The sequence below is a fragment of the Mauremys mutica genome, chromosome 7 (assembly GCF_020497125.1).
Source record: "Mauremys mutica isolate MM-2020 ecotype Southern chromosome 7, ASM2049712v1, whole genome shotgun sequence".
NCBI classification, from domain to species: Eukaryota; Metazoa; Chordata; order Testudines; family Geoemydidae; genus Mauremys; species Mauremys mutica.
In genome coordinates this window covers 86,181,673-86,207,880 of record NC_059078.1, presented here as the reverse complement: position 1 = coordinate 86,207,880, position 26,208 = coordinate 86,181,673, and the positions used below count along the sequence as shown (strand labels likewise).

General features: G+C 43.1%; 1 protein-coding gene across 1 annotated transcript; it reads left to right on the top strand.

Annotated features, from left to right (window-relative positions):
* The first annotated feature begins 1,410 nt into the window (after nt 1-1,410).
* LOC123374524 (broad substrate specificity ATP-binding cassette transporter ABCG2-like) lies at nt 1,411-24,208 on the top strand. Its single transcript, XM_045024597.1, has 16 exons — nt 1,411-1,559; nt 4,404-4,463; nt 6,028-6,145; nt 6,634-6,789; nt 7,786-7,943; nt 8,043-8,194; nt 9,421-9,513; nt 9,897-9,950; nt 10,075-10,262; nt 12,463-12,614; nt 13,044-13,133; nt 14,763-14,887; nt 15,811-15,965; nt 19,964-20,053; nt 21,634-21,686; nt 24,061-24,208. The coding sequence occupies exons 1-16, from the start codon at nt 1,411-1,413 to the stop codon at nt 24,206-24,208; spliced, it is 1,941 nt and encodes a 646-aa protein (XP_044880532.1).
* Nucleotides 24,209-26,208: the final 2,000 nt, after the last annotated feature.

Sequence of the window (26,208 nt, the reverse complement as noted above, 5' to 3'; positions counted from 1 at the left end):
CTGGAACAAGATTCTCTTTGTGCCCCCTTGGCCTTCAGAAACCTCAAACATATAAACCCCACCTTCATCATGGCCTATACACACAGCACACACACATGCCACACCACAGTAAGGGGCCCTGCCCAGGGGCGGCTCCAGGCACCAGCACGCCAAGCGCGTGCTTGGGGCGGCAAGCCGCGGGGGGCGCTCTGCTGGTTGCCGCGAGGGCGGCAGGCAGGTTGCCTTCGGCGGCATGCCTACGGAGGGTCCGCTTGTCCCGCGGCATCGGCGGACCTCCCGCAGGTGTGCCGCTGAATCCGCGGGGCCAGGGACCTCCCGCAGGTGTGCCGCCGAATCCGTGGGGCCAGGGACCTCCCGCAGGTGTGCCGCCGAATCTGCGGGGCCAGGGACCTCCCGCAGGTGTGCCGCCGAATCCGTGGGGCCAGGGACCTCCCGCAGGCAAGCCACCGAGGGCAGCCTGCCTGCCATGCTTGGGGCGGCAAAATACCTAGAGCTGCCCCTGGCCCTGCCTTTACTTTGCATCACTCTGAAGTTGTCTAGGACTAAAATGCCTCCAGGCAGACAGCGCAGTAGATTTACTTGGATACACTCTTTTCCCAGCAGGCAAAGAGCCGATGCCAAAAGCAAAGGTCAAAATTGTAAGTAATCAGTGCCACCTACTGTCCAAATGGGATTATGACACTCCCCCGCTCCTTCCACCCCTCTGCACACTAAAGGAAATGTCATTTAAGGAGCCATCTGGGCCTTTTTCACCAGTGTCTCTCTGGCTGAAATTCCAGTGCATTATAAAGTTCACAGAACTTGCCATGTTCTTACTGTTTCTGTCACACACTGAGGCAGAGCCATGTGGAGTTCCAGGACTGACAGAGGCAGGGAGACAGTGAGATGTGCAGCAGGTAAAGGTCAGGGTGCACCTTCCCTTGCTGAGGATTCCCTCTTTTGGTCCTTTCACAAATTATTTTGTTCTATTGTTATTTTCTAGTGTCAAAGTTCCATTCATTTGTGATGTCCCACATATTAGGCCAAACTCATTCTTAGTGTAAAGACCAGTGAAGTCAGTGGAGTTTCATCAGGGAAGAATCTGGCCTATTGTATTTTACAGTCTGATATCAGCATTTGTAACCCTGCTGAACGTACTATTGGCTGCACAATTATATTGCAGTTTGGTGGAGAAGGACTTTGGCTCTACTAAGATTTTGCAGCACATTTTACAGATAAAAGCAAGATTTCCCAACAATAGGACATGAGAAAACAGAGACGGAGCAATACGGAGATTTGGTGGCAAGGACCCTGAAAAAATCTTCTGTTTTTGTTTTGTTTTGTTGTTTTTCTGAAGAGGTTTTTAATCCAAAGGGAAACATCTGGACATTCCCTCTCCCTCCAATTTGAACTGATCTTTGACTCCCAGGGATGGAACTCTCTGATTCTCAGGACGCTGTTACCCAGCTGAATGTTCCTGGGCCAACTCTGGCTTTCCAAAATATCAGTTACTTTGTCTCCATCAGCAAGTCCTTTTTCTTGAAAGAAGCAGAAGAAAAGGAAATTCTCAGGGATGTCAGGTAAAGAATGGTTCTTCCCTGTAAAGGCATAGCCAAAATAAGGAATCACGGGGACTCTGGGGCCATAGAGACCTAGGAAATCTTAAATATCAAAGTATTGAACACCCCGTATTATGCAATACAGTTGTGCTCTGTCAAATAATATTAGTTATCTGTCTCAGGGTTGTCTATGGTTCCTATCATAGCAATGACTAAGTACTGCACAAAAATTAATACTCACACTGAGTGTGCTCTAAATGGCAATATTTTCATGGCCTCACTTGGATTCTGTCTGCTTCTCTGGTTGATTATAGAGTTATTCTTTCTTTCTTTCTTCTTCCTCCTTTCCAATCTCTCCAATAGTCCAAGGGAGATGCCATCACCAGGGAAGGTCTTATCAAAGAGGGTTGGATTCTGCCTGATGTCCGGCAATAAGGTGCTCCTGCAGTGTCCTATACACGGGAGAGCCTTATCCTGAGCCAGGCTGATTGAAGCACCTCTGCGGAGCATTGCTATCTCTGAGAGTAGCGAATAGGGGTCAGTGGGGAAGATAGGTGATCAGTGAGGCAGCTTGGACCTCGACCACTAAGTGGCTCCTAGATCACTACTGGTGATTTCAACTGAGTTTGGAAAGGAAGAGGCAGCCAGTGCTCACACCAGGCTTTGTTGGATTGTGTGTATGCTGCTGTGTGAGCTTCAACTTCTTGGGGGAGATCATGCTCAGGCCCTCTGGCCCAGTTATTATAACCCAGTCTTACCTGGAGACCCAGCCCGCAGCCCTCCCATGCAGGCTCCAGGCATCGCCAGTCAGGTTTCCATGAGGGCAGTGACATTCATAGCACTGTTTCATGAGCAATTTATTGTTGAAAACAAAATGACATTTTTAATGTCTCTGGGGCCAGTGCAAGCAGGTGGGACTCTCCGTGTCTGGTCCAACCAAAGCTAGCTCAGAAATTCAACCGTGTCCTAGGAATACATGCTCCTCAAGCCTGAGGGAACCACCATTTTACCCCTGAAGAAATATCCAGATCCCCAAGATAAAGGAGTGCCTTTATCAACCCATCAGGGCCGATCCTTAATTGACTGAATGGGTCACTGATGAAGAACACAAGGCACCCCTCCCTCAAGAGGCAGAGCATGCTAGCTCTTTGGGGCAGGGGCCATCTCTTTGTTATATGTCTGTACAGTGCCTAAAACAAGGGGCTTAAATAATAAACAACACCATAGGCTGTATTACACTGCCAGCCCCTTCCAGTTTGTGGGACAGCAGGCAGACTGGGAATTTCACAAAGGTTTTCCTTCACGGCACAACAGAGCAAGACTCCCTTTCCTCCGAACACCAACCATTTGAAGACGAAACACCCTTATGCACCCTCTGTATGCCCTGTCAATCAGGGAGTGACTCTAGTACCCCTGCACTTATCAATTGGTAAGGGGTATTCATGTCTATAGTAGTTATCATTTTCCTCTGTCATCACCCATCACATCTCTTCAGCTATCCTCCCAGAGCTTCATTGGACCAGACAGCTAGTGACCCCAAGTTATTCCTGAGGCTTCAAGGCACAAAACTACAGATGCCAAATCCCAGGCTTGCAAGAGTAAGTGGTAAGTGTGTTAAATCTGAAATAGCACGTAAGAGGCTGGCACTGCCATGGATTCCGAAGTCTAGAAGTATCAAAGGGCAGATTCTGCAGCGAGTGTGTGTGCTTTGCTGTGGGATTAATTGATGCCCTCTGAAACACTGACCAGGCTGGTGTGCATACTTTATGAGAGCTGGAATGCCTCCCAGAAAACACCCCTCATATCGGTTCCTCGTATCTGCGGCAGTAACACTATCGTGAATCATTTAATTGCCAGTGTCAGCAGATGAGCTCTATCTTTGCTTGGGATATAGAAGATCTCTGAACAATCACTGGAGTCCAAGATTCCAGCTACACACAACACCTACGTGTTTAGTATGACTGTCATTTATTATTATGTATATTTTAGTAGCACAAAGGGGGTTTCAGCTAAGATCAGGTCCCCACTGTGCTGTTTAAAGGGTGAGTTTTGAGCTAAATGAAGATACTGGTAACAATAATCCCAGTTCCCTGCCTGCCTGCTCAGTATCACCTGCTCGTGTTTGGTAGGATCACAGTAGGAGTGATCTCAAGGAGGGATCTGAAGGAGGATGGAATAGTGACTTTATGGATTAGATTTGGGAAAGGGAGTCATGGAAGAAAGTGTATAGGTGCTTTTGGGAGAAGTGAACAAATAGGCCATGAGAGTTGGCTTAATCAGTAGAAGAAAGAGGGCAGCTGACAATACTATAAAGACAAAGTAAGTGGGCAAAGTGGGGTTAAATTGTGAACAGCCTTAAAGGTAAGAATTAGGAGCTCTGTGATGTAGTGGAGAAAGGGGAGCCTGTGAAGAGAGTTAAAGGGGGGGTGGGAGATGATGTGGTCAGAAGGGCAAGCCAGGAAGCTGATCTTAGCAGCAACATTTTGATTGGGCCTGAGTGGGTGCTTTTCTTTGGAAATTAACCTTGTACGATTATATTAATAACTCCACCTCCAGCTCTCAGTGCCCATGTGCAGATGCTCCACAAGAAGTCACACTGTGACCCAAACATTCCTTTGGGGGTCTGTACCGGCTTTGAGAACAGCTCAGTTCCCATCACACAGCATGGGCAGCCATTTGTGCCCAGGCCGATCCTGGAGTTTACTTTTCACAAATAGCACACACTCTATCATAAAGCCTGTTTTGTGTCTCATTCCCTTTTCAGCCAATAACGGCCTCTTGCTTTCACTTACTCTGCTTGCCCACTCTGCGTTTCTTGTCATGTGAAATCATTTCCTAAACAGTTTATAATACTTCTTTTCACAGTGGCATTATGAAGCCTGGAATGAATGCCATTTTAGGACCAACCGGAAGTGGCAAAACCTCGTAAGTGTGGCTGTGTAAATTAATGCCTCTTGCGTCACTTTTGATGTCTCTTCTATTGCAAAGAAGGAAAAAGGGCTGAGATTCAATCCCCACCCACCCCAGGGTGGGTCGGTATCTGCAGCTCTGGGTTCGGGTACATTGGCAGGCCATAGTGTGAATACTGGGATTCATTTCTCTCTCACCCCAGGAAACAGCAATACCTCTAGGACAAAATTGATTCCTGAAAGCAATTGCTTAGTGTGACAAGTTGGATCACAGAAACCCCCTTGGGAGCTGCCAACCGATGTGCCAAGACTACTTCTGCCCCTGCTTTCCCTGCCAGCTCGGGACTTCAGCACCCCGTCTTGCCGAGCCAGACACTCTTGTCTACTTCAACAAAGACCCATAGTCTGAATCACCTGCCCCAAAACTGCAGGTTTACCTGAAAACAGCTCACAGAAGTGTACTTGTCTTTAGCACCCAGATGCCCAACTCCCAAATAAATCCGTTTTACCCTGTATAAAGCTTATGCAGGATAAACTCATAAATTGTTCGCCCTCTATAACACTGACAGAGAGATATGCACAGTTGTTTGCTCCCCCAGGTATTAACACATATTCTGAGTTAATTAAAAAGTAAAAAGTGATTTTATTAAATACAGAAAGTAGGATTTAAGTGGTTCCAAGTAGTAACAGACAGAACAAAGTAAGTTGCCAAGCAAAATAAAATAAAATGTGCAAATTTATGTCTAATCAAACTAAATACAGATAAGATCCTCACCAGTTCCAGAATGCTCCCTTTTACAGACTAATCTCCTTTTAGCCTGGGTCTAGCAATCACTCACACCCCTTGTAGTTACTGTCCTTTGTTCCAGTTTCCTTTAAGTATCCTGGGGGGGTGGAGAGGCTCCTTCTTTAGCCAGCTCAAGACCAAAATGGAGGGGGTCTCTCACGGGTTTAAATAGACTCTCTCTTGTGGGTGGAGACCCCCTTCCTCACTCCTATGCAAAGTCCAGCTCCAAGATGGAGTTCTGGAGTCACCTGGGCAAGTCACATGTCCATGCATGACTCATTCTTTATAGGCAGAAGCCAATTTACACATGGTATCTTGTATGTCTCCAGGAAGACTTCTTATGTGGATTGGAGCCTTCCAAGCTCTTTTGTCTATTAAGTGCTTCTGGATTGAGCACTTAATTTGCACATTCCTTTCCCAAGAAGTGACCAAATGTTTTAGGCTACTTAGAAATCAAGCAATTATACAGCCAATGTTCATAACTCTGAACACACAAATGGTGCCTGCATACAACTAGGATGAACATAACCTTTACATAGATATGTTACATGGCATATGTAGCAAAACCCTATTCCAGTTATATCATACATACATTTATAAGCACCCCTCATCAAGCCTTATGGGGTACACTGTCACACTTAGTTACTTTAGTAGAGCAGTGTTGGGAAATCCAAAGCTGAATGAACTTGGAGAGTGCATGCAGGACTGGGTTGGAAGCGTCCATAGGTTGGAGTGATATAGGGAGAAGCCCTGTACTGAGAAACTGTGTGAAAAGTCACCCTTTTTTCTTCAGACTCCTTGATGTACTTGCGGGGTGGAAAGACCCAAAGGGGCTTAGAAGTGGACAAATCTTCATGGATGGGAAGTCAGCAAACTCACAGTTTCACCTATGCTCGGCCTACATAGTACAGGTGAGTCAGGGCAGAACCCATGGTGCCAGTTTGTGCACAGGCCTATCTGATTTTTCACTAGAATAGTATGCTGAGCTGAAATGCCCAGGACACGCAGTGGCAAGGACTCATGATGTTGGTTAATCACAGATGTGTATTCCTTATGGCTACAGCAGAGTATCCATTTAGGATCCTGAAGTATCACTTTACTCAGCCATAACCACATGACTCTGTCATCATAGGCATTTTCTCCATTTGAAGCATTGTCTTTTCCTTAAGAGACTACAAGTCTCTGTCTCCTCCTCCCATTGAGAACTCTATGTAAGCCATTAGACCTCTGTATTCCTCTTGCCAGGAATCCCCTTTGGGTATGGTCTATCTGTAAGGACTTCACATTATTAGAACCGTGTTGGTGGTATTAGGACCCACTGTGGAGGTCTTTTCTCTCAAAGCACTGGCTGATTTTCCTTCTTAAAGCAAGTGTTTTCCATTGTTTTGTGCTGCCACAGGAGGATATTCTCATGGGAACACTCACTGTCCGTGAGAACCTTCAGTTCTCTGCCAGCTTGCGCCTCCCACAGAGCCGGAACAGTGAAGCAGAAAAGCAGCTGAAGGTCAATGCAGTGATACAGGAGCTGGGGCTACAGGAGTGTGCTGACACCAAGGTTACTGTACTCTCTCTTTATTAAAACAAGGTAGAGGTTGCACATGTACTCACACGGTGACAACACCCCTCATTTAAAGCAGTAGCCTCCTTATGTTTGTGCACAAGCACTTGATAGGACCCTTTTCGCACACTAACATTGACAGAGGTGTGTGATTTGGTGTGTGATTTGAGTTGCATGTATAGATTCTATCCTTTGCATGCACAGGGTGAACAGAGCACACACAGGTGTTTGCTTTTGCAACTTTGCATGTACTGTACATCCAGCCCTGCTTCGGCCAACAGCAGGGTTTCAATCTGGGACTTTCAGTGCTGAAACCATGAGGTTTTACCGCCTGAGCAAAAGGACTGAGTCTGTCATCTGGAAGCAGGTTCCAATGTTTCATATGGGCCAGACATTGAGAGGGACAAAGTCCCTCAATCTCCTAGAGGGTTACACATTGGAGATGCAGGGCTCTTCTGCCGTTTCTCTCTCTTCCTTCCTCCCCCTAAGGGGAAGGAGACATGGAGATGAGAGGGGAGTGCGGCAGGTCCGGTAAGAGAGCAATGCTATGCTCTTGTTAGGCTCACAGAGCTTAGAGGTGGGTTCTTTGGTTTATGGGCAGCTCTTGTATGAGAACCACAACTTCTTTGTTTCCAGTTTGGCCCCTGGCTAGGGTGATCCTGATCCTGGGAAATACAGACCTGAAAGGATTATTTCAATGCCAAGTGAATTGCTTGAAATAATAACAAATGGAATTATAATACATCTAGTGAACATGATATGATAAGGAGAAACCAGCATGGCTTCTGGAGCTCAGAATGAGGGGATACAGGAGAGGATACAGCTCCCCCTGTTAAAATGTGGGAAGATGACTGAAAGGACCAGGAGCACCCCTAGCTATATGTTTACCATTTGTGTCCATCTCAGATCAACCCACTCACTACGGCCTGTATTTAAACTCATCTGCCTCCTCTCTGAGATTCTTTGCTTCCTTTCTTTTCTCTGTGGTATCAGATTGGCACTGAGTTCTTGCGTGGTGTCTCAGGGGGTGAGAAGAAGCGGTGCAGCATTGGCATGGAACTAATCACTGCACCTTCACTGGTATTCCTGGATGAGCCAACTACAGGACTGGATGCCAACACAGCTAATTCCATCATTCAGCTGCTGCACCAGTGAGCCATTCTCTGTTTCTCATGCTCTGCTCCATTAAGGCCTAAATTCTAGCTGGCCTGGGACTGTGATATTCACCATGTGCTTCTTCTGTTTTGCAGACTCTCCAGGAAAGGAAGAACTGTGATTTTCTCTATTCACCAGCCACGTTATTCCATCTTCCGTCTGCTTGATCATCTAACGCTGATGAACAAGGGAGAAATAATTTATGCAGGACCAGCCGAAGAGTCCACTGGTTATTTCAACAGTATAGGTAGGGGTTGAGACTGTGGCAGGATGAGAATTATATTTCCTACTGCTACAGGGCAGCTACACATCAGGTTTTTTTTAAATGGAGCCCTTAAGAGTAGCAGTCAAAGTTTCTAGGTGCACAAGCCTAGTGCTAATAAAAGAATGCACTAGAAGAACCTTGGACAGACAGACAAGCAGTTCACTATTCAAGGACACCACAGAAAACTGCTTTGATTCAAATCTTAACTGCATCAGCAAACTCACAGTGTGCAAAGGCCAACTTAATTGCTTCATGGTTGTGCTTTGCACTGCCCATGCAAAAGAGCTATATTTAACTCTTTGTCCAGGACTCTAATTCACAAAGACAGCAGGGACTGGGTGTATTTAAGAGATAGTAGATTAAGTGGGGGAAGCAGATGAGGAAAACATAAGAAAGTGCTGCCTGCAGAGGTGCCACATGCATCCTGAGGAAGAGGAATGACGGGCATCAATGCACAGCAACATCTTTTAATTGATCCAAGAAGCAGTGTAGCTGGGCCCCAAAAGGAGTTCAGTTCACACAAGGTTAGAGGATGTACAGAAGCATGATGCATGAGGAAGACAGACAGGTCCATTTAAAAGAAACGAGGTTTATTTCAGTTTCCTTTGTGAGATATTGTGTTGACTAGTAAGTTGGTTTAGGAGTGAAGTTGGCTGTGAAAGACTGATCTGTGAGAGGGGCAGGCTGGTTGATGTATTTTAAGAGAAGGCTGGTTTGGCTAAGGTAATTATTGGTTGCTGAGGAGGCACTAGTTTGACATGAGGTTGGTTGGTCTGAACAGCTCTTTGGCTCTCTGGGAAGGCTGGGTATGGGGCAGTACAAAATGTTTGCGATGTAATTCAAAACCCTTGAAATGAAAGGTTTTTGCATTTTCTTCTTAATTTTTTAAAAAGTCCTACTCTACGTAATTTTACATTTTTTGCATTCAATTTTGAGTGAAAATCGGTTCATTGAAAATCTCAACATTTTTAATTGCATCAAGACAAATTATCATATTAAAATGTGTGAACTCAGATTTTCACAGGTTTTAATTGCAACTGTCTATTTTTCCAACATGTCAAAAAGGAAAACTTCTGTGCCACAAAATGTCCTGAAACTAGATATAGTATTTTGGATGATATTTAGCACAGAGATTTTGTCATTTTCTCACACTGCTAGTTGGGTGTGGGGTTAGCTTTGATTTTCTCTTGGGATATGGTGTGTTTCAGGTTACCAGTGTGAAGCATTTAACAATCCTTTGGACTTCTTCCTGGATGTCATTGGTGGAGAGATCATGCAGTCCCAGCCTAGTCCAGAGTTAGGTGAGTGCTGTAAAATTACATTGGCTGAGAAAGAAAGAAGTGGTGGTGAGGCAGCAGCTAGGACAATGTCTTGCAAATCCACTTCAACAAAAAATATATAGGAATTGTAAAACAGAGGTAGCCAAACTTCTGCAGTGCCCATTCCAGCATTTAGCTCACAGTCTGAACACAACACACTGGATTCTCCGCAAAATAATTCTTGTTCACGCATGGTGCTAATTCCCTTCTACCTCAGTCACTTGCCAGTGTTACGCAAATACAGATACAATCTCAGCGTAACATTTTTATGCTATATTTTTCCTTTAGCAAGCAGACCTGCCAAGGCATCATCTAATTCATATGCAGATTTGTGTGGTTCTTTTTGCTTTTCAGTTGTGTTTAAGGGTATGCAAATGATGACCAGAAAGTTACTAGCAGCGATGACCATAAAAATGCGGGTGTGATTATTAGCAATCTTCGTCACTTTTCTGGGAGTTGGCTAACACTTTCAAAATCCTTCAAAAGCAAAGTTGAAGCAGGAATGGAAAGTTTTGACCTAGGGCTGTCCCATTTGGTCTGCAGCCTCAGTGAGAGAGTCCGATTCTCATAGCAGCTCTTGTAGTGACAAGAATCCACTGCCCATCTACTACCACAAGTCCCGCTACTATGAGCAGCTGCAGGAAGAGTTGGAAAACCTACAGTCATTTGAGAGCCACCTCAGCGATGCAGTTCCAACAAAAGCCACCTATGCCACCTCATTCTTCCACCAGGTGAGGGAAAGGGGAAAGGGGAGGAAAATGCAATCAGTAGATTCATGAGGTCCTTTGCAAGAGACTTATTCACTGTGCAGCAATTCCAGTGAGACATCTGAGTCTAAGACTTCATAGAAGATTAGGGTTGGAAGAGACCTCAGGAGGTCATCTAGTCCAACCCCATGCTCAAAAAAGGACCAACCCCAATTAAATCCTTCTAGCAACAAAAATATTCTTATTTTTGGTAACCACATAAGACCAGATTCAAGGATCCTGTGCCCTGGCCAATTAGCAAGTTGTGTGCTGAGTATCTCCATGAGGCCATTGGGAGAAGAAGCCCACTGAGTCACTCTGCAGAGGCATTGGGCTGAAGCAGCTCTGCAAGGCCCTAGTTTCCCTGCTCTAGGGAATGAAAACCAGAGGATTAACACAGCAGTGGATTCTCAGGATCTACTCCTCCTTACACTGTGCTGTGCAGGGAGACCCAGTGGAGCTGGGCTGTGCACCACACTAGTCTCCCCCAATATTTAACTCCTTTGTGCCACAGATTTGCACAGGTGCCACTGCCAGGAAACCTCCACAGCCACAGAGTTGAATTTCTCCCTTAATGAGGAGCCAAACCCTGCTCTTCCTGTAAGAAAGCACATCCCCAGCTACTCACCTCAGAAGGGTCCCCTTCAGTAATTTGAGCCTGCGGTGTACAGTGAAGAAGCAGCTACTTTTGCTGTCATGCTTGGGAAGGATTTCTATAGTCCTCCATTCAAAATAAACTGTGACATTAAGGAACAATTTAAGGCAAGTAAATTGAAAACTTTCCTTAAAAATAATGTAATGGATGGAAAAGAATAAACTTTTTCAGAGATATGTAAATTACATTATACAACATGACTCAGACCCTCTGCTGGTGTAAATTGGCATCGCTTCATTAAAGTCAAGGCCACCGTGCTGATTTACACCATCTAGGGATCTGGCCCTCTGTATCAATGGGGTTCATGTTTAACGTTACTGATCTTACAAAGTCACCCAGCACACTGAGTGGGTGGGGGGAGGGCGAGGAAGAGGGGAAGATTGAAACAAAAATCAGAAAGTGAACATTTACCTATGACCATGACTTCCATCTCAGGCACAGGCAGCCAGGAGTTGTAAAGAATGCACCACTGAGAGCGTGGTGTTAATTTTTTTAAATCATGAGAAAAATCAAACACAGTCTCTCTCTGATTGCAAATGTAATTCTGTGCAAGCAAATATGTGAACAAATGGCAAGAGCTTCAGAGCTCTTTCTACTGCTATTGCAGTCTTTGAAAATAAGGCAATGTTCTCTGGCATGCTCAAATGTACTCAATTCCTAACCTTTACACATATCCCACCAAAATGACGTATGTACGGGGAAGGAGGACAGTTTAAAAGCCTATCCGAAAATTAAGTATTAGAAGTCAGATACCTTAAAAAAAACCAACCTACCGTATTCTACAGTAATTATCCGGAATACTGCAGTTTACAGTTGCTATAGTGCACTGAAGATGACTGAAGTATATTTAAATAAGAATAGATACGTGAAGATACATAAGTAAAACATGTATGCTCTAGGGGGTTAAATGGGTTGCGATTGTCCCAGAGTAAAGGTGAACGGACAATTGCTGCAGGCAATGGAGAGACTGTTTCTCTGACATTTGCCTGTGTCTGGTTTAGAAGCCATCTTTATGAAAATGAGATTGATGCTAAACTTTTCCAGTTTATATTCTCCACTAGAGGCAGGCTCCCTAGCTACAGCTTGCACATAATCCTCACTACTTGGTTTCAAAGAATTCATATCACACCAATCTGAGGCTGTTGTCTTGTGGATATTGCTATGCACCTGCCATGCATGATGTGTGAGTATGGGTCATAGCCCCAATCAATTAGAGCAGGCACATCTTGGGACGGCTCAGTCTTGCTCAGTGTCTAGGGAGTGAGGTTCACTCAAGAGAAATCCCTGTGAAGAGTGCAGTTGAAAGGGACTTGCAGCTAGTTTCTTTTGCTAGGACAGCAGGTAGCTGCAACATGCAGTTTTGAGCATGGAGAAAGCAGAGGAAAAAACAAAGGGAACATCAGGACTTAAAACCAGGGTTATAAAGAATCCTCAATAAAAAATCAAGTCCAGTGGACTGGCCTGGGATATTTCAAGGAGGAGATTTAATTTATGTATGTATAAATTATGTTTTCATGTATGTTCCCTTAGCTGTATGTTGTGAGTAATCGCAATGTGAAGAACATCCTGAGGAATCCTCAGACATCCATTGGTCAGCTCCTTTTGGGCACTTTCTTCTCTGTGTTGGTGGGGCTCATTTTCTACCAAGTACCTACCACTCTACCTGAAGCCTTTCAGAACAGGTGAGAGGAAGAACAGAATCTTTACTCCCTTCCTCCAGCTGGCAGTATGAGGGAGGATGGATGGATAGATGAAAGGAGTGACACACTTAAAGAATGAATGAAGAGATGCAGACAAGTTCCTTTCAAGTAGCCCAAGTGAGCATAATATCCTGGGGCACCCAAGGGGTTAGGAGAGGGAACCTTATATGGAACCAAAATCTGCTGAAGACATCAGAGAATATTCCCAGTAGGAAGGACAGTGACAGACTCCAAAATTTTCCACCTCTAATTGAATACTTACCTTGGTGAGGAGCTGATTCTCAAATCTAACTTCCAAGGCAGTGTAATGTGAGAGCAGTCCAAAGCATGAGAGAACTCTCTGCCCTTTGTATACAAGTCCAGCAGAGAACTCCAAATAAATCTCTTTTCCTTTTCCTCCCTTCTCTGCAGGTTGGGAGCTTTTTTCTTCCTGGTCATTAATCAAGTCTTTGGGAATCTGTCTGCAGTGGAGCTCTTCATCAATGAGAGAAAACTCTTCATGTGAGTGACTCAAACTCCTTCAAATCAAAATGCTGGAAACAGGCATAAACTGGCTGTGGCTGCAGAGTTTGCTGCAGATCTACACACCACCACAGAATTGTGCTTCAATAATCAAGCCCTCCCAAAATTTCAAATCATGTCCACATCTGTCTAAAAAAGGAAGGGAAAGAGACAATGCATCCCCACTCCCAATGCCAAAAGCCTCAGATGCCTTGTAGATGTCAGATCCCAAACTATCTCCAATGCCTTCCCAAGATGCCAAAAGCCCCATCTGTTCCCTGTCCCGTTACCAAAATCTTCAGCTTCCCCAACAGGCTTTTACAACAGTTATGCATTTTCAATACCAAAATCAGCAGCACCTTAAAAACTAAAAATCTGGGGCAGCGTGAAATGACTTGATTTTGACATCAAAATAAAAATGACACAGGAATAATGAATAGATTGTATTATTCATTTTCAGGTTTCACTCATTTAAAAAAATTGTGCACTTTTTCTAAACCTCGCCACAGAATTTCCAGATTTCCACAACGGAACACCTCAGAAATAAGAATGCCTTACCACAGAATTTAGGTCCAGCTGAACCTTAGAAATGGCCAGCAGATCATGGATCTGAGAAAGTCTGGCTCAGCTCCCAACATTAAAATGCTCAGTATTGTTTCAAAACAAATACAATCATAGACAATTGAAATGTATACATGCAAATATAAGGACACTGTTTGGTCAGTCACAGTATAGCATGCAAGTAGCATCTACAGACATGGCAGAGTAACAGCAGAGAGAAGTGAATGGACACATTTCAGAAAGAAAAGACTAAATACTGGGAAGGTGCAGTTTCTACATCCTACTCTGGAGAAACCATGAGGGGAGAAAGAAAGGAATTGGATATTTGAGGAGAGCGAGGACTGGTTACAGAAAAGGGAAAGATTACTTTGAAGGAAAAAAAAATAGAGAGTGTGTATGTGTGTGTATTTTGGGCAAGTTCATCTAAGAATTTAAGGTATAACCCTATATCATTTGCAATCAATGAAAGTAAGATAGAGCCCTGCCTTGAATAGGAGAAATTGTATTACTGGATTCTGAAGTAGACAGGAAACTTGAAGCTGGAGAAGATTTCTGATGTTTTCACATTTCTAGATATGGATGAAGAGACTGGCCACCACATTTTGGACAAATTGAAATTTGGGTCAGAGGAAGACCACTGAAGGAGGAAGTTACAAGCAGTAAGACAAGAGGAGATAGAGGCATGGAGGAGAGTTTCATCAGAGGAGAAGTCAGGATAGTATCATCTGTGGGTGATGTTTTAGATGTGATAGGAAGATTTACAGACCAGGAAGAAACAGGAGGCAGAAATAGTAGAAGATAAAGCTAAATGTATATGTTTCAGAAAGTAAGGGTAAATGAGAGAAGTGTATCAAAGATGAAGGGGATAGTTTTTCTTCAGGCTGTTGTGCTTACTAATTATTTAATGGCATATCTATATGGAGGTGAAGAAAGTTCTGATGAAATTGAGGGAGACAGGAGTAAGGAAAGGACTGAAATGCTAAAGCGGTTATAGAGTTAAATATCATAAATATATGAAGTAGCTACTTTGATTTTCAATATTTTTATTTATTGCATACATTTTTCCAGTCATGAGAGCTCTAGGGGATACTACAGGACCTCAGCATATTTTCTGGCCAAGGTGTTTGCCGATCTGATTCCCAATCGTATCATCCCCTTGTTGATGTTCTCTGGCATATCGTACTTCATGATGGGTAAGTACTGAATTTCCCTTAGCTCAGCAACTCTTTGAGGAAGTGATTCAGGACAAAAATCACCATGGGAAAATGCCACAAAAACTTTGGGAGTAATATCAAACTCTGACAAGAATGAAATGTCATTGCACAGATGTCTGTGGTGATTGTGCTTTGTTATTAATTTGTGCAGTTATATTACATTGCTCATAATCAGAGGTACAAAATTCTCTCCTTATGTACAAACTTTGTATAGAACTTCCCAGGGTGCCTCTGTTCATCATTTTTTCTTTCCCCCCAATAAGACACCCACACACAAAATCATCTTATTTCTAGCATACCACTAGCTCTGACTCCAGTTGGTTGAGTTTTCACAAAGCAGTGCTGTATCAGTTCCCGACAGGACTCCAGCAGTGTGGCCTTCTAAGGTTCCCCCAGAGCTTAGGTAATAGTGCAGGAAAACCAATCAGATGGTCTCAATGTTTGAGACATGTGAAGAGTTAAACAAACCCACGCAACCAAACTGTTAATTTTAGCATGATTATATACACTAGGATGAAAACAGGCCTAGCTTTCCAGTAAATAAAAACATGTTGAGAGGTGCACTCTCTAGCAGCTCTTTAGTGGTAAATCTGGCACTCACTGCCCCACCCTGCAAATTCCTCATGGACCCAGTGAGCTTTGTCATAACCATGCCCAAAATACAATCCAAAATTTAGTCATAGCAGATTTCTCACAACATTATCCTGGAAGGATACTGTATGGATCCAGCACTGAAAGCATGCACCGCAGTGCTTGTTATGAAGGCTTTAATTCCGGAAAATGCCAAGCTGGAGTCTTGTACTGGGAACCACCTTATACTGTAGCAATTCCATGACAATGCCTGTTATGGATCCAGACCTTCCCACAGTACTGAGTCACTTTCTCTCTGTCGTCATACACAGGTCTGAAACAGGATGCAGGATCTTTCTTCCTGTATGTTCTTTCCCTCAGCCTGACAAATCTGGCAGCCGTGAGCATGGCCTTCCTGGTGAGCGCCAGCGTCAGCACCTTCGCCATCGCTAATGTCTTAATCGCACTGCCCTTCGTCTTCATGATGGTGAGAACTTTTTATCCACTCAAGAGCTGCCTTGCAGGATGTATAGTCTACTGGAATCAGAGATGGGCCTAAATCTCAGCATTCAGTTCAAATATCCCAAATTGCAGGGGTGCTCAGATCTGAGGCTTTGGTTTGGGTCCCTACTGGAATGGTCTGGGAAGGTGCATTTTTAAAAAACCGGGAGTATTTATGACATAGGAAAGCAAGATACAGAGCAACTGTAGCTATAAACAATATGTTATTAGTACATCTGGTCTAAGAGGAGAGGTCTGGTCTGTTCTGAGCACAAGACAGGCAGTCAGCAATGCCTGAGTTCTAATCCTGCCTCTGGACCTGTCATGTTCCTGTACCAGATATGGACTGGCTACTACAGCTTGCTTATACACACCAGATGTGATCATCATAAGATCCTTTACCACATTGCCAGGTATGGCTGAGGTTAGTGTAAATAAGGTACAGCAGAACCCCATTTATCTGATCTCATTGGGGCCAGGGCCAGACTGGATAATCAAATATTCGGCTAATTCAGAGAATTGGAAATTGTGAGGCTGCAGCGCCATCTAGGGCCACAGGAGACACTGCCCGCTTCTGGATGTGTGTGTACTGGTTGTTGGGTTAATATGGAGAGCCAGATAATGCAGGTCGGATAAACAGGGTTCTACTGTATTTTGTACACAACACCACCTAGTGTATGAACAGCATAATACAGTTTAGCATTCCAGTACATCTCCCCCTTTAAGTTCTATATTCCTACCATTTATAATATTTACACTGTCTCATTGTCTTTGAAGTTCAGTACGTATCAGTCAGCTAAGTGTATCTGTATCATACTGGTATTCTAATTATATGACCCAAATGTGTAACAACTTGGTCATCTAGCTGTCTATTAGTTTCCATGACAGGTTGTGGTTGGTTTGGAATGCCTGAGTATTCTTCTTGTTGTTCTGCATCTGTCATCTGTAGCGTTTGCTCTGTTGATTGTTCTTTCTGAGGAAAGAAACTGTAGATGTTGGTGGTCTCTGCTGAACTCTCCATTGCCAATCTCAATCACATATAATCTGGGTGCTGGATTTTCTTTACAACAGCTAGAGGTGTCCATCCTTTTTCTCCATCCAATTTGACATGAACACAGTCACCATATTGTAGATCCGGCAGTTCTCGAACTGAATGACGTCTGTTGTAAAAGTGTTCATAAACCCTTTTAGCCTTTTTATCTGACTTGGCTAGTCTCTTCATGTCTGGGCACTTTGGATACATTCTTTTCCAAAACTGGAACAGTCATTCTGAGGTATTTTTCCATCAGGAGTTGTCCTGGACTATATCCAGTAGCCACTATTTGTGTTGATCTGTAACTCAGAAGAACAAGAAATGGATCTTCCAGCTGTAGGATTTTCTTGGCTATCTGTACAGGTCTCTCAGCCTTTCCATTCTCTTGTGGATAACATGGGCCACTAGTAATATAGTCAAAAACATATTTCATTTGGATTCAGTTAAATTCTGCTCCAGTGAACTGTGGTCCCTTGTCTGTCACTAGTTGTTCTGGAATACTGATGTGAGTAAAAGTACATTTGAATTTCTCGATAATACTGCAACGTTATATCTTTCAAGCACATTATTTTTTATATACCTGGAAAAATAGCCCACTACAGCCAGGTAATGATGTAATCTAAATTTGCATAAATCCTGCAGCTAGTTTCTTTCAAGGTTTCTCTGCTAATAGTGTTTGTACACTGTATGGTTCAGTATTACCTCAAGTTGATTTGTACTGGATGTCCTTTCAAAAGTACAATATCATCAAATCCTCCATCAGGTTCTTCCTTGTTTTTCACTAGGCCCATCATGGCTGCCACACTGCAGCTGCGAAGGTTGTTTGATCCTTTAGTCACATGCACACTGAATGCATAGCTTTTGTCTATGTAGGTTGTTTCTGTGGTGAACTGGACCATGCAGTTCAGAATACCTCCAGGGCTAGTCAGAGTTCTGTCACTTCATCTCTAGAAGGGGTTGAAGGTGATTGTAAGTTCCTTCTGAGATGATGTGTCATCGGCTCCTGAGTTAGTTTGAAAGTCAAGAGTCTTGTCATAAATATTAAATTTCACTCTACATGCAGGCTCTATGTCATCACAAGTGACAGATCCCAGAAACAATGGCTCTTGTTTGTCTGTAATATGAGTCAACTTCCAGACTGCTTTGGTGTGACAAAACACCTGCAATATGTCCATATTTCCTGCATGTATTACACTGTGTGCATCTGTCTGGACATGCATCAACTCTTAGGATATGACTTTTTCCATATCCTGTGCATCTAGGCTGGAATTTGTCGCCTGGGAGTTCTTGCTCTTTGCTTCAGGGGTTTTATGGTAATGACTTTTAACAGTCAAATGTCTGAAAAACTTGAAAAAACTGAAACTGGCTTAGAAACTGTAAACAAATTTCTCTATGTTTTGCTGTTCACCATTTCAGACTGTTTTGCTATTTCAATAGCTGTGACTAGGGTTAAATCTCTCTTCAACTATAACTTCTGTGAAAGGTTTTTTTCTGTTAACCCAATAACCAGCCTCTCTCTGGTATTTTCATGTTTTGCATTCCTCAAATCCAATGTATGCAGAGCTCTTATAAAACATTTAACATTTTCCCCTGGTTCTTGAATTCTCAGGTGAAAACACGCTCTTTCATAAACCACATTTCTCTGAGGTATAAAGCATGCATCAAACATAGCCAGAACCCTTTCAGAGTCATCTTTGTGACTGTCTTCAGTAAAGTCAAAAGATTTAAAGATATGTTCTACCTGTTTCCCCATAGTAGCATAAAGGTGATTTGATACCTGTATATTTCCAGTTTCTTTGTGCAGCTGGTTAGCAATATGAAATCTTGCAGAATATTGTTTCCAGTCTGTCTATCAAAGCTGAAGTTCTCTGGGGCATTAAAGAGTGGCATGTTGATGAGATCCTGCAATCTTTGTTGCTTTGTTCCTTCTGTTTGCAACATTGTTGCTATTTTCCTTCTGTTTCTGTTCTTAGTTTACTCCTGACACCATGTCACATTCCTGTACCAGGTATGGACTGGCTACAGAGCTTGCTTATTATACACCCCAGATGTGTTCATCATAAGATCCTTTACCACTCTGCCAGGTATTTTCATGCAGCGGCACCTAGTGATTGAACAGTATAATGCAGTTTAACATTCCATTACTGTACCTGTGATCTTAATTAAGTCACAAAGTCTCTGGCTCAGTTTTTCCACTTGTAAATGAGGTTAATCCTTACCTATTTCAAATGGGTGGTTTGAGATCTGTTTATTAAATATTTGTAAAGCAATTTAATAATGGAAAACATTACAGACTTTTTAACTTCTCACACATATTGTATGAAAAATATGCATATTTGTATTCCATGTCCTGAGTAACAGTGGAATGGTACATTATCCTCCCCACTGGGATGTATGATTAGAAGAGGCTTCAGTCCAGGCTTTAATGGGCTTTGTATTTTTTATTGTAATACACTGCACAATACAAACAACATGTAGCCACTGGAGGTGCCTAAAACACTATATGCTAAAACAACTAGAGACATCTCTTATGAAAAAGTAGTTACTGAACACACACATTAGCCACTGTTCTAAGCTACTCATTTTAAATGAAAGCTACTAGTATTAGGAAGTCCTAGTAAACTTTAGGGCCAAATAGTCTGAACAAATATTTTACAAAACAATTTTTAGCTAATAAATATATTAGTAATCTTAAACTAGATTATTTTTAACAACACAGAAACTGGAGAAACATCCTTAGCATTCTTATTTTCCTACTCAGAATATAGTGGATAGGAACACCATATATTTGATAAATTTCCCTATTCTCCCTTTCATGAATCAGGGCCACTATTTGGCTCAAGATGTCTGGTACTGAGGAACAACTCCCAAGCAATTTGGGGGACAAAAGGCAAGCATATCATTTATAATGTGTTCTGCATTGTTTGTTTTTTTTGCACTGTCTCGTACAGGTCTTTGGTGGGTTCCTTGTAAACCTGAACTCCATGCTGAGTTGGCTGTCCTGGATCAAATGGATCAGCATCTTCCATTATGGAATGAATGTGAGTCACAGCCCTTATGGGGAAGATTTGGCAAAGTGCAAAACAGAAGGTTCAAAAGTAAAGTGAACTTCATCCCCCAATTGTAGAAAATCCCTCAAGCCTGTTTGCCATCTCACTTCTCATGTCTCGGATTGTTCACAAGCTCTTAGCCAAAGACAGAATAGAATCACCTGATACTACCATGTTCTAATAAAAAATATCATCCAGTCTATGTTGGTAGACTGTCGTCTTCACATGTCTTCTGAAGAAGTCCTAGAAGCCCACTTCTGTCTGCAGGTGCAGCTCTAGACATTTTGCCGCCCCAAGCACGGCAGCATGCCGCGGGGGGCGCTCTGCCGGTCGCCGGTCCCGCGACTCCAGTGGATCTCCCGCAGGTGTGCCTGCGGAGGGTCCGCTGGTCCCGCGGCTTTGGTGGACCTCCCGCAGGCATGCCTGCGGAGGGTCCGCTGGTCCCGCGGCCCCACCGAAGCTGCGGGACCAGCGGACCCTCCGCAGGCATGCCACCGAAGGCTGCCTGCCTGCCGCCCTCCCGGCGACCGGCAGAGCCCCCCCCCCTCCACGGCATGCTGCCCCAAGCACGCGCTTGGCGTGCTGGGGCCTGGAGCCGCCCCTGTCTGTCTGACCAAGAAAATGCCAACTGTCTGAGTTTGTATGACTGACAACATCTGTAAATCTGCATTTCTGTCTCTCACTCTGTAAAGTTGGTACTGTGCTTTGTCACAGACAATGGTACTCATCAGAAGTAAAGGAAACAATAAGCATACATGCACATTCACAAGCTATGCCAGAACATGAGCTTTACTGTATTCCTATAATAAAACACAGTTTATATGAAGTCTGCCCTAAATATAATTCTTATAGAAACTACATCACCATCTACTGGCAGCATCCAATATTGATGCTGTAAAATAAATCACTATCTTCTTTTCAATGAAGATTGATTAAATTCCTGCTTCTGGGGCTAAGAATAAACATTTCCATATATGTTTACAATAAGATTCGCAGAAGAAAAGCCTTTAGCTGAATGTTGTTTTGGGCTTTGTTTTTATGAGAATCTCATCCCCTCCCTCTTCCCTCTCCTGTCCTAACTCCACTCCAAACATCCTGGCACCATGGAGTCTCTCCAATGCTAGCCAAAGACAAAAGGAGCCCAGATGCGTGTCTACCTTGAAATGCCTGATGAAAGAGAGGGAGCTATGTTTTAAAAGCTACAGGGCAGATTCATTTGATAATTAGCCCATAATTAATTATCTTTGATTCTCATAATCCAAGGGTTCACAACCAGGGATCATGAATAGGTGTCGGGCATCATGGCCACACTGCACTTCCTAAATTGCTGAACAGAGGGTGGTCATGATACGGAATAGGTCAAGAACCATTGCCAAAATTGTGTCAGGGCATCATGGTCATGCTGCATTTCCCAAATCTCTGAATACAGTAGGGAAAAGGTCGAGAAGGGAGCACTGTCAAAATGGAACATTCCATGTTTCTGGGGAGGCACTGCTGTTCTTGCTGTATAATTTCTTCATCTGCCATTTTCTAACAGACTAGATTTTTTAAACATATGTTTCCTATTTTAGGCCCTGACCATCAATGAGCTCCAAGGAGCAGTTTTCCATTTGAACTCTTCCACGTAAGTACTCACTCTGTTCACCAACCGCCAAAAACAACCCAAAAGAGCTGAGGGAAGGCAGAGGCTGTCATATCTGACACACTTCACCACAGGGGTACATACAAGCACTCAATTTATAGAGTATTTTTGGATACAGAGGAGTCTGACATACCACACAGCATGAAGCATAAATAGGAGGCCATGATGTGATACCTGTTGAAAGAGAAGCTGCAGTGTCAATACACATACAGAGAGCCAATGTTTAACTAACTTATTAGCAGGAAGAACAGTACACAGGAATATCAAGTAATAAATATTACACATTAGAGGGTCCCGTGTTAGTCATTTCAATATATAACAGTATTCTTCTTCCAAAATCTCTAATTTCACCATTTTTAAAATGTTCTTTTAACATAATGTGTCATGCATAAATGGTACATAATGCTTTAGCAACATTTCTTCACATACCAGTACATATAAATTTAAATGCTGCACTAAATACAAACAGCACAACGGGTGAGATTTTCAGAAGTGCTCAAGAAACTTGAGTACTTCTCTGAATCTCACCCGATATCTATAATCTAAAATTATTTAAAATGCATAGATAAATGTCTCTAACTAGGAGTGTTTGTTTGATTCCTTGTGTGCAATATTTTTCCCCTTCTGAAGTGTGATAGTCAGTGCAGTGTCTCCAGTTATCTCTTTCTTCCCTCACCCAAGGGAAGGTGAATCTGTAAATGTCACTAGATTTCTCTATTGTAACTCAGCAGGCATGGTAATCAAAGAGTCACTGTAATTATTAGGTTAGAATTTGGTTCTGGCTGCTCCTCATGCAGATAACCTGCACCACCATACCAAAATTTGTCAGGACAGATGCAAGACAAAGGAACTTTCAGGAAACAAAGAACATGGATATCACGGAGGTCACCTATCGGGAATTACAAGGCATTTTCAGACCAGAGAAATATATGGGGGCATTTCACGTGGTAATTTTAGGCAACACAGGAGGCATATAGCAAGTGAACAACAAGATCATATTAAGCATTTATGTAACTTAGGGATTGGCAGGGCACATATGGGACACCACAGAGGTTCATGCAGAGTGGGCCCACAGGAAGTTCATAGCGGGATGTTACAGGAGCATATATATGTATTACAGTTAAAGTATTTACAAACACTTAATGGCTCACCTGGGGACTCACATAGTCACATCATCAGTACTTAGAAGGGCTCATTATAGGAACTCACTGGGCAGGACACCTAATACACCCTTACAGGAGTTTTATAACTTGATAAAACAGCAACAGCTATTGTAGAATTACAGAATACACAGAGGCATACAATAGGCCCAATAAAAACCAGTACAATGTCCCATTAACAAGGACAGCTCATTTATTTAGAACAGGGATCGGCAACCTTTAGTACCCTGGCGGGCTGGGCCAGTTTGTTTACTGGCCGCGTCCACAGATTTGGCTGATCGCGGCTCCTACGGGCCGCAGTTCGCCGCTCCAGGCCAATGAGGGTGGTGGGAAGCAGCGGCCAGCACATCCCTCGGCCCATGCCGCTTCCTGCAGCCCCCATTGGCCTGGAGCGGCGAACTGCGGCCAGTGGGAGCCGCGATTGGCCAAATCTGTGAACACAGCTGGTAAACAAACCGGCCTGGCCCGCCAGGGTGCTTACCCTGGCAAGCCGCGTACCAAAGGTTGTCGATCCCTGATTTAGAAGAACCAGATTTATTTGTCAAGGGTCTTCTAGGCATTTGAACATGGACTACACCTCTTCATTCAGGAAGCATCCAGGTGGGTGGGTCAAGGCTAGCAGCTGTCCACAAGAGCAAATGCATCACTTCCATAACACGCCTTATCTACTGCAGCCCACCAAGCAAAAGGCTTCCCCACAGTTGCTTCCAAGCAACTGTAAAATAAAGAGAAGATAGCACTCTCTGAATGAAGCACTGCAATACTTCACGACAGGGAATATCATAGAGCTAGATGTTGCAGAAAGTTATCGCACTCCATTTTTCACTAATTAGTAGTTCTTATGACTAATTACACAAATTAAAAGAGTTAGTGAATTTGGTATTCTCCAGATAGCCTCCAGAGAGCAGTCTTTGTCCAGGACAGGATCACAGTGCATTGACAGAGCCACATGCGGCTCAGAGACTGGAATAACTTGAAGTGACAACCTTGCAGGTCAGGACCTATTTGCATTAGCAAATTTGTGGGAAAGGAACAGAAGGAGAGACTTGCACAGTGCCCTCCTTTGCTGTGCCTGCTTCTAATCAATACTTTCTCACGTATCACCACTAAAACTTATCGTAACATTTAAAATTAGAAACAATCATTGTGTTTTATTTGTTTGAACAGTGTCAAACACCCATGTCTGTTTGTTGCAGGGTCCCTGGAGAGGTGTACTTGCAGCAGCAAGGCATCAACTACAGCACCTGGGGCTTGTGGGAGAATGAGGTTGCTCTCCTGTGCTTGTCACTTGCATTCCTGTTCTTTGCCTACATCCAGCTGTTAAGAGTGAATCGCTGGAAGTAAACTGGGCAATTTCCAGTTATCATCCACCAGGGCAGCAGCCATGCAGAGTTCACTTTGTCCCCTCCTACCAGTATAGTCTTGGTTTCGGATACCTCCTGATTTGTGCACTTCTTCCCTTCAACCACCAGAAGGCCGTAAATACAAAGTTAATTTGACCAAGACTGACAGACTGGAAAGTGTCAACATGTGTGTAAAAACATTCATTAAATAAAAATGTATTTTACCTTTTTATGTAGAAAACATTATATGATACACTCATAACAATCCATGGCCCATAATAATCAGCTAACCTCACACAAAGTGTGGTGAACAGAACTCAAGGTAGTTTTCTGCTAAAACATAGGACAAGCCACTAACCCCTTAGCTAAAGGAGAATTGTCTCTAGCTACCAATAATTATTCTTTCCTTTCCATCCTTACTACACAAATTCTTGATTATGCTTTGGTCATCATTTGCTATGACTACCCCAACTTCTACTTTTCTGGCCATACCACATCTCAGCTCATCACTATCTATGCAAAATACCCCAAACATCCTTATATCAATTTACCTCTTCAGAACTGTGTTCTGGCTGTGATGCTGGCAGATCAAGGGCCAGCAAACACCATGGTTCCCATACCTCAATTGAATACTGACAAATACATAGTTGAAATCAGTTTGGCTCACCTGTGTGTTTTGTATTGTTAAAATAGGTATTAGAATTATAAGAATGTGTTTAGACTTTATAGAATGCTTGTGAGTTGCTGCATGCATTAATCTCACTTAAAATATCCGTATCCCATATTGTAAGGTAATATTTGAGCATTTGCACTGTAAGCCCCTGTAATTGTGTAAATCATGAGATAGGAGAGAGACACTAACCAGTGTGAAATGCTGGTCTCCGACAGAAGGTGTTATGTCCTGCCCAACAAGGAAGGCTCATCAACACCAGACAGACTGAGTAGAATGTTGAAGAGGACAAAAGACTTCATTGTTTACTCTCCTTCCACCCATGAAGAAGAATCTTGCAAGTGAATTCCTCACATCAGCTAAATTTGCAGCTCAAAGCAGAAGGGGGAACAGGAATAAAAACCCCTAACAAGAAGGAACTGTATCTCATTGCTCCTTGGACTCTGGTGGCAAGGTTTCTAGGCATAAACAAGGGATCCCCAGCTGCTAAGCCTGAGTTAGCCCTAAAGGACAAATAGAGCTTGCTTATTACAAAATTGTCTATTATTTATTGAAATTTAAGATTGGAAATCATTTGTCTGTATATTATGTTTACCTGCTTTAACCTTGTAAATAATTCTTTAATTTCCTTTTCCTATATAATAAATCTGTGTCTAGTTTATTATCGGATTGGCTACAAGCGTTGCCTTTGGTGTGAGATGTAAGGTGCAAATGACCTGGGGTAAGTGACTAGTCCTTTGGGAGTGGAAGTAACCTACATATTGCTGATTTGTGGTATAAGGGACACAAAGGCAAGCTTGCCTAGGTGACAAGAAAGATTGGAGTACCCAAGAGAGTTGTCTGTGATGTTATACTGCCTGATGAGTTTATACTTGATAATTGGTTGATGAAATCTAAGTATGGAATTCACAGCCAATTTGGGGTTTGTGCACTAGTTCTTAAGAGTCTGCCCTGAGGTTGGTACTCACGCTCTTGATTCCCACTGGTCAATCTGACATTGGCTTCCTCTCATTTTCCCCAGTAAGTTCAAGATATATGTCCTCATGTTCAATACCATGCCCCACCTACATCTCAGCTTTCACTTCTTTCTACTCATTCATTGTTTTCTGCTTCCTGCTTTTGCTTAAGCCCCTCCAAAATGCCCCTTTTTATCCTTCACCAATACTCATCTTGATTCTTCTTTTCAAGATGCCCCCTTCATTTACAATTCCTTCTCTCTCTTTATTCAAATCCTGAATTAAAAAACACCTTTCTCCTTAACCTTATCAAAGATGACCTATCAGAGAAAGACGTGTGCAATTCAGAATAAATATCAGGAAAAATTTAATGGC

What these genes read in the sequence shown, in the direction of transcription:
- LOC123374524 (XM_045024597.1), top strand. Translation starts at nt 1,411, where the DNA reads ATGGAACTCTCTGATTCTCAGGACGCTGTTACCCAGCTGAATGTTCCT. An exon ending in GAAATTCTCAGGGATGTCAG is followed by an intron (nt 1,560 to 4,403) that starts GTAAAGAATGGT and finishes TTCTTTTCACAG; the next exon opens with TGGCATTATGAAGCCTGGAA. An exon ending in CCTGAAGCCTTTCAGAACAG is followed by an intron (nt 12,615 to 13,043) that starts GTGAGAGGAAGA and finishes CCTTCTCTGCAG; the next exon opens with GTTGGGAGCTTTTTTCTTCC.